Source organism: Poromitra crassiceps (assembly GCF_964638095.1).
Source record: "Poromitra crassiceps genome assembly, chromosome: 16".
Taxonomy (NCBI): domain Eukaryota; kingdom Metazoa; phylum Chordata; class Actinopteri; order Beryciformes; family Melamphaidae; genus Poromitra; species Poromitra crassiceps.
In genome coordinates this window covers 1379770-1392155 of record NC_139645.1, presented here as the reverse complement: position 1 = coordinate 1392155, position 12386 = coordinate 1379770, and the positions used below count along the sequence as shown (strand labels likewise).

General features: G+C 43.2%; 1 protein-coding gene across 2 annotated transcripts in view; it reads right to left on the bottom strand.

The window, feature by feature from the left end:
- Nucleotides 1-1132: 1132 nt before the first annotated feature.
- The window catches only part of homer2 (homer scaffold protein 2), a 57958-nt gene continuing 46704 nt past the window's right edge, over nt 1133-12386 (bottom strand). For both annotated transcript variants that reach the window (XM_083653119.1, XM_083653118.1), the window contains exons 8-9: nt 9053-9133; nt 1133-3466 (exon numbers count right to left, since the gene is read on the bottom strand). In XM_083653119.1, the coding sequence (XP_083509245.1) occupies nt 3278-3466; nt 9053-9133 (270 nt within the window). In that variant the 3' untranslated portion in view covers nt 1133-3277. The remainder of the gene's footprint in view (nt 3467-9052; nt 9134-12386) is intronic.

The window sequence follows — 12386 nt, the reverse complement described above, 5'->3', positions numbered from 1 at the left end:
TTCCAAAACAGTAATCAGATTAATTACTAATCCAAGTAACTGAGTTACTTTTTTCTCTTTTTGCCTTATTTATGCAGAAAAACAAAATAAATCAGGAGAGACCATTGATTGCTTTGTTTTATTTATATATATATATATATCTATATATATATATATATATATATATATATATATATATATATATATATATATATATATATATATAGATATAGATAGATATATATTATACTATACTGCAGGGTCTATATATATATATATATATATATATATATATATATATATATATATATATATATATAATATATGTAAACTATATAATATCTAATATTCTAATATATATATATATATATATAATATATCTAATATATAATATAATATCTCTGCAGTATAGTATATATATATATATATATATATATATTATACTATACTGCAGGGATACTCAACATGCTTTGCCCGGGGGCCACTTTCGTGAAATGATAGAAGGCCAGGGGCCAGTTAATAAACAAACAATATACATTTTTCTGTAGCGGATTGTAGGTTTTTGGGGTTTGAGCCGGAGTTTAGTCTGACAATGTTGTGCACACCGGATAGTTAAGTTAGTTAGGTTAAGTACATACATGTGCCTGGGTAGCGAGCAGACGGCGGTATTTGACCATTTAGCAGCTAAATCATAGATTATTGAAAGATATTCCATATTCCAGGCTGAAATGCTATAACAGAAGTGGAGTATTGGCCAGAATGACATGAACATTTGGACACTTATTCAGCGGCTATCTTGCATGTGTTGCGTTCAGGTGCACTGCGGGCCACAAGTTGAGTATCACTGCTATACTGCATATTATTTTTTCTTTCTTTTTTACATGTAATTAGTTACTGATTACTGATTACTCCTTAAAAAAGTAATAAAAGTTACTTTACTGATTACTTTCTTCAAAAGTAATTAGTTAGATTACTAGTTAGGTTACTAATTACTTTTTTACACTATATATAGTGTATATATATATATATATATATATATATATATATATATATATATATATATATATATATATTTGTACCTGAGTATAATGACAAAGATCATGCTGATTCTTTTTTCAAAGCAGCATACCGCTGTATTCTAAAGAGGTGGACTTCCCCATCAAAACAAAACAAAACAAAAGGAGTCAGACATCATCCTGCAATCAAATTCCTCCATTATAAAAACTCTGAAGCCAGACAATTTGGTATACATATATTGTACAGTGCATTTGTGGAGACATTAGGTTAAGATACTGATCATGTAGGAGGGTATGTTCTAGAAATACTAGTTGCAGATAGGCACCAAAATAAATAAATAAATGTGTAAAACAAAAATGAAGAAGAATCTCACAGGGATGTATTGAAGGCCCACGCCATCTCGTGTTTTCAATGAAGTACACTTTCACATTATTATTCACCCGTCTAGCAGCACCGAGTCCCCTCACCCAAAAGAACCACCACCATAACACACACACACACACACAACCATAACACACACACACACACAACCATAACACACACACACACACAACCATAACACACACACACACAACCATAACACACACACACACAACCATAACACACACACACAACATAACACACACACACAACATAACACACACACACAACCATAACACACACACACACACACACACACACACAACCATAACACACACACACAACATAACACACACACACACACACACACACACACACACACACACACACACACACACACACAACCATAACACACACACACACAACCATAACACACACACACACAACCATAACACACACACACACAACCATAACACACACACACACAACCATAACACACACACACAACCATAACACACACACACACACAACCATAACACACACACACACAACCATAACACACACACACACAACCATAACACACACACACACAACCATAACACACACACACAACATAACACACACAGACACAACCATAACACACACACACACACAACCATAACACACACACACAACATAACACACACACAACATAACACACACACACACACAAGAGTGTTTGGAAAGCACATCGACAACAGCTTCCAAGACGTACTTCTTTGTTCTACAAATGGACAAAAAATACTATCGCACATGCAAAATCCTTTGAACACTACACTCATTACACTCATGGCAAAATGGGTTTTCTATGATGATTTTTGGATGACTGAGAACAGTCGTCAGCAGAGACAAGGAGGTTTCCTTCTTGATGGAAATATCATCTTAAGCAAATATCATCTTAAAGACTGTGTATTGCAAACGTGATGAAATCCTGCTCCAACTCCTTGTTAGAGTAGTTGTTTGTGCCAACACCCGTCTCATCTGTGTTTCTCACTCCACAAGGATCCATTCACATCCTTCCTGATCGGCTCGCCTGCCTGCCTGCCTCCTTTCATCTCGTCTCCTTAGTGAGGATGTGGGTTTCTCTTTTTAACACTATGGTTTTTAATTAGGCTTCCCACAGAGAATAACCAAAGCTATTATTTACGGTGATGGTCATCACCTGACCGGTTCTCCTCGCCAGGTGGGAATAAGCCCAACCTGGAGGCACTTTGTGTCATGGCCGTTATGTGCATAATTAATAATCTAATGAGTACAAACCTGTCTTCAAACACACCTGAGATTGACAAGAGGCAAAACAGCAAAGGACAGTCTTTGAAAAGAGGTGGCCTGAAGGATGAACACGACTTCACTGCTGCTGAACAGCCTTTTCTGACTCTGTGTTCTGCACTTTAGCCCTTTTTAAGCTCCGCCTCACGTTACATCACATTACATTGTAAGCCCCGCCTTCACACTCGTAAGCTCAGACTGCCAGGGTGCAGTACCTGCAGCGGCCTGCAGAAAAAAGACAAATGGATAGAATCTAAGAACCCGCCACCAGCTTTAACGTCGCTTCCCCCCACAGAAACGGAGAGCTATCCTTTACGGTAAGTGTGCCGCTGGATTTAGTATTACAATTCCAGCGCGCAAAATTGAGCCATGTGGTGGAGCGTTCTGGCCTTCCTTTTGGTTACGTCTGCCAGACTCTCCCTCCCTCTCTTGCTCCCTCCCTCCATCTCTCTCTCTCTCTCTCTCTCTTACTTGTAGTGTTTGTTAGTGGCCAAAGCTGGTTGTTTCTGAGTGGACGTCACCGTGGGGGAGTGGGTGCCACATAGCAACTGCCCTGAAGACACGCAGTCGTTAAATCCCTCGTATCTGACCTCTCTGACCCTTCCCGGCTCGCTCAGTTGTCCACGCCTAACTTGGACAGCCCCTGCCTGAACTCGTGCAACTCGTCTATCTTTCCGTCCAGGATATCCATGAACTTCTTCAGCTCTCCCTTCATGTGGCCCTGCTTCTGCTGATTGTCTTCCATGTCCACCTGGAGACCCTCTATCCTCCCTTCCAGGTCCTTGTTCTTTGTCTCTGCAGCCTGTGGAGAAAATAAGAACAAAATGATCAAACAGTGTTTGTGTGTGTGTGTGTGTGTGCGTGTGTGCGTGTGTGCGTGTGCGTGTGCGTGTGCGTGCGCGTGCGTGTGTGTGTGTGTGTGTGTGTGGTGGGGGGAGGGGGTCACGCCCATTTTCAAACTCAACCTTCATTTCGATGTCAACTACACACCTGTCAAGTTTCGTGGTTTTGACGCTATCGCGTTTCGCAAAATCGGTGTTGCGGCTAAAAAATAAATCAGATGATGGATTTACGAGGGAATCAAGATCGTCCCCTAAATTGGACGTTAGTCCATTTGACAGTCTGCTGGACAGTATGTCCTGGTTTAAGCAGTGCTACAGTGAAAGCCGTGGGTGCAGCATGGCGTATCTGAGCCAAGGAAAGAGCCTCCTTGAATTACTGCTATTTGTAAAGGGAGAAAAACGATAAGCTGGACATCATGAGACTTGGCAGTTTTCTTCAGTTCAACCAGTTCAACAACCTAAAGTGAGCAGTGATGAAAAATAAGCAAATATTTAAAAAAAATGATACATTTGCATTCAAGTTTCGAGAACATTTGCCAAACTAACAGAAGCAATTCCCTCAGTCCCGGACAGGTTAGAAGATAATGACTTGGTGTTTAACGTGTCATGCAGCTAATTATCTCCACCAGGAGATTATAGCCGTGTTCAGAATGGTTCACTCCCTCACTATTCCCCATGTAGTGTTTATTATAGTGAACTACATGGAGTGTTTATTATAGTGAACTACATGTAGTGTTTATTATAGTGAACTACATGTAGTGTTTATTATAGTGAACTACATGGAGTGTTTATCATAGTGAACTACATGGAGTGTTTATTATAGTGAACTACATGGAGTGTTTATCATAGTGAACTACATGTAGTGTTTATTATAGTGAACTACATGTAGTGTTTATTATAGTGAACTACATGGAGTGTTTATTATAGTGAACTACATGTAGTGTTTATTATAGTGAACTACATGGAGTGTTTATTATAGTGAACTACATGGAGTGTTTATTATAGTGAACTACATGTAGTGTTTATCATAGTGAACTACATGTAGTGTTTATTATAGTGAACTACATGTAGTGTTTATCATAGTGAACTACATGTAGTGTTTATTATAGTGAACTACATGTAGTGTTTATTATAGTGAACTACATGTAGTGTTTATTATAGTGAACTACATGTAGTGTTTATCATAGTGAACTACATGGAGTGTTTATTATAGTGAACTACATGGAGTGTTTATTATAGTGAACTACATGTAGTGTTTATTATAGTGAACTACATGTAGTGTTTATTATAGTGAACTACATGTAGTGTTTATTATAGTGAACTACATGGAGTGTTTATCATAGTGAACTACATGGAGTGTTTATTATAGTGAACTACATGGAGTGTTTATCATAGTGAACTACATGTAGTGTTTATTATAGTGAACTACATGTAGTGTTTATTATAGTGAACTACATGGAGTGTTTATTATAGTGAACTACATGTAGTGTTTATTATGGAGTGTTTATTATAGTGAACTACATGTAGTGTTTATTATAGTGAACTACATGTAGTGTTTATTATAGTGAACTACATGTAGTGTTTATCATAGTGAACTACATGTAGTGTTTATTATAGTGAACTACATGTAGTGTTTATTATGGAGTGTTTATTATAGTGAACTACATGGAGTGTTTATTATAGTGAACTACATGTAGTGTTTATTATAGTGAACTACATGTAGTGTTTATTATAGTGAACTACATGTAGTGTTTATCATAGTGAACTACATGGAGTGTTTATTATAGTGAACTACATGTAGTGTTTATTATAGTGAACTACATGGAGTGTTTATCATAGTGAACTACATGGAGTGTTTATTATAGTGAACTACATGGAGTGTTTATCATAGTGAACTACATGTAGTGTTTATTATAGTGAACTACATGTAGTGTTTATTATAGTGAACTACATGGAGTGTTTATTATAGTGAACTACATGTAGTGTTTATTATAGTGAACTACATGGAGTGTTTATTATAGTGAACTACATGGAGTGTTTATTATAGTGAACTACATGTAGTGTTTATCATAGTGAACTACATGTAGTGTTTATTATAGTGAACTACATGTAGTGTTTATTATAGTGAACTACATGTAGTGTTTATCATAGTGAACTACATGTAGTGTTTATTATAGTGAACTACATGTAGTGTTTATTATAGTGAACTACATGTAGTGTTTATCATAGTGAACTACATGGAGTGTTTATTATAGTGAACTACATGGAGTGTTTATTATAGTGAACTACATGTAGTGTTTATTATAGTGAACTACATGTAGTGTTTATTATAGTGAACTACATGTAGTGTTTATTATAGTGAACTACATGGAGTGTTTATCATAGTGAACTACATGGAGTGTTTATTATAGTGAACTACATGGAGTGTTTATCATAGTGAACTACATGTAGTGTTTATTATAGTGAACTACATGTAGTGTTTATTATAGTGAACTACATGGAGTGTTTATTATAGTGAACTACATGTAGTGTTTATTATGGAGTGTTTATTATAGTGAACTACATGTAGTGTTTATTATAGTGAACTACATGTAGTGTTTATTATAGTGAACTACATGTAGTGTTTATCATAGTGAACTACATGTAGTGTTTATTATAGTGAACTACATGTAGTGTTTATTATAGTGAACTACATGGAGTGTTTATTATAGTGAACTACATGTAGTGTTTATTATAGTGAACTACATGTAGTGTTTATTATAGTGAACTACATGTAGTGTTTATTATAGTGAACTACATGTAGTGTTTATTATAGTGAACTACATGTAGTGTTTATCATAGTGAACTACATGGAGTGTTTATCATAGTGAACTACATGGAGTGTTTATCATAGTGAACTACATGTAGTGTTTATTATAGTGAACTACATGGAGGTAGGTGGTGGGGGGGGGGGGGGGGGGGGGGGGGGGGAGTTGGGTGTAGGTGTGGGGGGGGGGGGAGTTGGGTGTTAAAGAAGCCCTCCAGACTAGCAGGCGACACTGATGACACATTAATGCCTCAGATAGCAGTGAAGGGAGGAGGGGCTTAAAATAGGAGCTGTAAACGTTGTGCCGGCATGAGCGTGTTGTGTTCTCCAGCTGACTCCTGAAACCTGATCTCCACATGGGGGCGTCCTCTTTAAAATAGAAGGGGAGGCGGCCGCGACACCGCGAGCACAGCTAGGCTGAAGCAGCACTGTAACACAGCTAGGCTGAAGCAGCACTGTAGTACAGCTAGGCTGAAGCAGCACTGTAACACAGCTAGGCTGAAGCAGCACTGTAACACAGCTAGGCTGAAGCAGCACTGTAACACAGCTAGGCTGAAGCAGCACTGTAACACAGCTAGGCTGAAGCAGCACTGTAACACAGCTAGGCTGAAGCAGCACTGTAGCACAGCTAGGCTGAAGCAGCACTGTAGCACAGCTAGGCTGAAGCAGCACTGTAGTACAGCTAGGCTGAAGCAGCACTGTAGCACAGCTAGGCTGAAGCAGCACTGTAGCACAGCTAGGCTGAAGCAGCACTGTAGCACAGCTAGGCTGAAGCAGCACTGTAGCACAGCTAGGCTGAAACAGCACTATAGTACAGCTAGGCTGAAGCAGCACTGTAGTACAGCTAGGCTGAAGCAGCACTGTAGTACAGCTAGGCTGAAGCAGCACTGTAGCACAGCTAGGCTGAAGCAACACTATAGCACAGCTAGGCTGAAGCAGCACTGTAGCACAGCTAGGCTGAAACAGCACAGCTAGGCTGAAGCAGCACTGTAACACAGCTAGGCTGAAGCAGCACTGTAACACAGCTAGGCTGAAGCAGCACTGTAACACAGCTAGGCTGAAGCAGCACAGCTAGGCTGAAGCAGCACAGCTAGGCTGAAGCAGCACTGTAACACAGCTAGGCTGAAGCAGCACTGTAGCACAGCTAGGCTGAAGCAACACTATAGCACAGCTAGGCTGAAGCAGCACTGTAGCACAGCTAGGCTGAAGCAGCACTGTAGCACAGCTAGGCTGAAGCAGCACTGTAGCACAGCTAGGCTGAAGCAGCACTGTAGCAGTGCTGCAGAAACACATTCATGTTCGGGGGATGATTTTTGATTTGGTGGCATTTGGAAGCGGCGTATCGACTTACTGTCTGCCGCAGCAGGAAAGTTTTTATCAATCAACTTCCATCTGAGTGGATGGGATGCTGCCTCATGGAGAGAGAGGAGGTATTTGAGGCATCCCATTGTCTCCTCTATGCTTCTCCTCACTTTGGCTGCTAGCCTGTTTGTCAGATGATGGCTTTCTGCTTCAGCCACTTCTGTTGTCATTGTCATTCATGCAGTTGGCTGATGCAGAAACAAACCTGGCAACCCGGGGCTTTGTGAAGCGCAAGAACTTCAAGCATGTCCCTGTTGGTTTTATACTGCACCCTCTCCTTCCCCGCCACCCTCCCTCTCTACCCAGCTTGAATGGCACCACATGCGCGACAGCTTGGATGATGAAATCCTGCTCTGAACAGGAGGGAGACGCGCGTCACTCCCACAATGCAGCTCATGTCACACTTGGCACTAAGCGGGCATGCAGCCAGTCAGACAGCCAGCCTGGCACCTCAGCTTTCATGTATAGCTGTGTGTGTGTGTGTGGGGGCGGAGCCTGGCACCTCAGCTTTCATGTATAGCTGTGTGTGTGTGTGGGGGGGGGGGCGGAGCCTTGAAGAACAGGTGCAGACAGCAGAAGATGGGCATGGGTCCATATAGTTTCAGGATTTCTCACACCTGATTCAGCCTCACGAGCACATCAACATGCCCGTGGATTCGCGTCACATCAACATGCTCGTGGATTTGCATGGTGAAATGTTATAAGCCCGGGGTCTTCAAGCCTGGTTATGAGCGCTCAGTGGAGCTCTTAAAGCATCTTGGGCGGTGCTGCTGTCATCAGCAGAATAGAGAGATCAAATCAAAGCGGCCACCAGAGAACCAGTAAGCAGAGAACCAGTAAGCAGAGAACCAGTAAGCAGAGAACCAGTAAGCAGAGAACCAGTAAGCAGAGAACCAGTAAGCAGAGAACCAGAGAACCAGAGAACCAGAGAACCAGTAAGCAGTGACAGAGATGTTGTAAGAGCAGGAAGATCCACTTAGTCTTTATTTATAGCGCCGTAATGGAAGTGGATTAATAGGTGCAGTAAGCACGATGTCTCACGTGTGTGTGTGTGTGTGTGTGTGTGTGTGTGTGTGTGTGTGTGTGTGTGTGTGTGTGTGTGTGTGTGTGTGTGTGTGACGCACGAGATAGGAATGTTGTGTCACAAGGCCGTGGGCAGAATGTTGAATGGACATCTAATGTTCTACCTACCTCCATCTGAAAGCATCTAAGAGCCCACGTGTGGCGTCAATGTGACGTCTTTCTGACTGTTTTGTGCTCCAGGTCTGTGCTGCCCTCCACCACGCGCTCATACTCGAGGCTGAGCGCGTGCGGGGGGGGGGGTGATGAGGAACATGAGGATGAGGATGTGGGGACTGTCGGGCTGCTTTGACCTCACCTGCAGTTTCTCGGTGATGCTCTCGACGTCTGAAATGAGCTTGGGGATGATCTCCGCCTGCTGTCTCAGGTTCTCCAGTTCCTGGAAAAACAAGTCCATTCATCAAAAATGTGCAGTTCATAATGTTGCATACAAAGATATTGGGAGATATCAAGCAGGTAAGGAACAACTATCACACACAAGGAGGCATTGTGACATCACTGATGACATGTCAGGGCGGGCTCGGCCGTGGCATTACTACATCATCAGTGATGTCATAAGATCAATTGTGATGTCATCAGTGATGTGAAGTTGTGACATCATCAGTGATCATCAGTGATGTCATAAGAGCGAAATTACGCTGGCATCAGTCGCTCGCTGTTCAACGCTGATTGGCTGCTGTGTGAGAGTGAGTCAAGGATCACACTGGCTTGGAACAAACCGCTGGTTTATTGTGTGGCAACAAACCGCATTGACAGCTGATTGACAGGCTGACAGCTGACATGAAGTGAAGTCTGTACTACCGGTATGGAGCTCGCGTTAGGAGCACGCTGATAGGCTTAGCTTGTAAACAACTACGGTGGCTCGTAGTGGACAAACATCATGACATTGTGTAACGTTATAGCCCCTAGATGTCCGTCGATTATTGTGCCTGTTGACGAGCGATTTAAACACAGCGACAGAGCGATTCCAAAGGGTTGAATCGAGCGACAGAGAGAAAAATAAATATGTCGGTGTGAACACAGCTTTAGTAATAATTGGCGTTCTCTTTGTCGCTCGGAGCAGATTCTCTCTGCTAGCTGAGTTTAGCGTGTGGGTCTCTAGGAGGTTTTTAATTGGACGAGTTTAGCGTGTTGGTCTCTAGGAGGTTTTTAATTGGACGAGTTTAGCGCGTGGGTCTCTAGGAGGTTTTTAATTGGACGAGTTTAGCGTGTGGGTCTCTAGGAGGTTTTTAATTGGACGAGTTCAGCGTGTGCGTCTGTAGAAAGCGGTGGTGAGTCACTCTGCTCTGTGGCCCCGCCTCTCTAGGCTGTCTGCCATGTGAACGCATGGTAAACAGTGAGATCTCATTTTGCAGGACCTTTGGTAATAATGAGCCTTCATCTGATGCAGCACTGTGGACCAACCAAGGACTCGCTTCTTTAGTTAGTCTGATGCAGCACTGTGGACCAACCAAGGACTCGCTTCTTTAGTTAGTCTGATGCAGCGCTGTGGACCAACCAAGGACTCGCTTCTTTAGTTAGTCTGATGCAGCGCTGTGGACCAACCAAGGACTCGCTTCTTTAGTTAGTCTGATGCAGCACTGTGGACCAACCAAGGACTCGCTTCTTTAGTTAGTCTGATGCAGCGCTGTGGACCAACCAAGGACTCGCTTCTTTAGTTAGTCTGATGCAGCACTGTGGACCAACCAAGGACTCGCTTCTTTAGTTAGTCTGATGCAGCGCTGTGGACCAACCAAGGACTCGCTTCTTTAGTTAGTCTGATGCAGCACTGTGGACCAACCAAGGACTCGCTTCTTTAGTTAGTCTGATGCAGCACTGTGGACCAACCAAGGACTCGCTTCTTTAGTTAGTCTGATGCAGCGCTGTGGACCAACCAAGGACTCGCTTCTTTAGTTAGTCTGATGCAGCGCTGTGGACCAACCAAGGACTCGCTTCTTTAGTTAGTCTGATGCAGCACTGTGGACCAACCAAGGACTCGCTTCTTTAGTTAGTCTGATGCAGCACTGTGGACCAACCAAGGACTCGCTTCTTTAGTTAGTCTGATGCAGCACTGTGGACCAACCAAGGACTCGCTTCTTTAGTTAGTCTGATGCAGCGCTGTGGACCAACCAAGGACTCGCTTCTTTAGTTAGTCTGATGCAGCGCTGTGGACCAACCAAGGACTCGCTTCTTTAGTTAGTCTGATGCAGCGCTGTGGACCAACCAAGGACTCGCTTCTTTAGTTAGTCTGATGCAGCGCTGTGGACCAACCAAGGACTCGCTTCTTTAGTTAGTCTGATGCAGCGCTGTGGACCAACCAAGGACTCGCTTCTTTAGTTAGTCTGATGCAGCACTGTGGACCAACCAAGGACTCGCTTCTTTAGTTAGTCTGATGCAGCACTATGGACCAACCAAGGACTCGCTTCTTTAGTTAGTCTGATGCAGCGCTGTGGACCAACCAAGGACTCGCTTCTTTAGTTAGTCTGATGCAGCGCTGTGGACCAACCAAGGACTCGCTTCTTTAGTTAGTCTGATGCAGCGCTGTGGACCAACCAAGGACTCGCTTCTTTAGTTAGTCTGATGCAGCGCTGTGGACCAACCAAGGACTCGCTTCTTTAGTTAGTCTGATGCAGCACTGTGGACCAACCAAGGACTCGCTTCTTTAGTTAGTCTGATGCAGCACTGTGGACCAACCAAGGACTCGCTTCTTTAGTTAGTCTGATGCAGCGCTGTGGACCAACCAAGGACTCGCTTCTTTAGTTAGTCTGATGCAGCGCTGTGGACCAACCAAGGACTCGCTTCTTTAGTTAGTCTGATGCAGCGCTGTGGACCAACCAAGGACTCGCTTCTTTAGTTAGTCTGATGCAGCGCTGTGGACCAACCAAGGACTCGCTTCTTTAGTTAGTCTGATGCAGCGCTGTGGACCAACCAAGGACTCGCTTCTTTAGTTAGTCTGATGCAGCGCTGTGGACCAACCAAGGACTCGCTTCTTTAGTTAGTCTGATGCAGCACTGTGGACCAACCAAGGACTCGCTTCTTTAGTTAGTCTGATGCAGCACTGTGGACCAACCAAGGACTCGCTTCTTTAGTTAGTCTGATGCAGCGCTGTGGACCAACCAAGGACTCGCTTCTTTAGTTAGTCTGATGCAGCACTGTGGACCAACCAAGGACTCGCTTCTTTAGTTAGTCTGATGCAGCGCTGTGGGCCAACCAAGGACTCGCTTCTTTAGTTAGTCTGATGCAGCACTGTGGACCAACCTCGCTGTCAGGTGAAAAGAAGCCGCTGGCGAGTGCACATGTATCGGAGGAAGCGTGTGCTAGTCTCCCCAGATCGGCGGAGGAGGTGGAGCAACGACTGGGACAGCAGGGGAATTGATTGGGCAGAAAATAGGATAAAAATCTGCAAAGACTTGATTAAAAAAGTATTATGCGAGTGTGGACAGTGTGTCAGGATCGGTGTTAGACATGTGGATCTATTCGCGGGTAGTTGAGGGCCAAGACACTCTCCAAGAGTAGGGGAGTTGTGGAACTTGATAGCTTGATAGCTGGGGCTGCACTGTTCGAGGTTTTGGGAACGGTTGCAGAGATTGCAGAAGTTGCAGGTTGCAGACGTTGCAGAGATTGGTATGATCCTTGATGTGAATTTATGAATC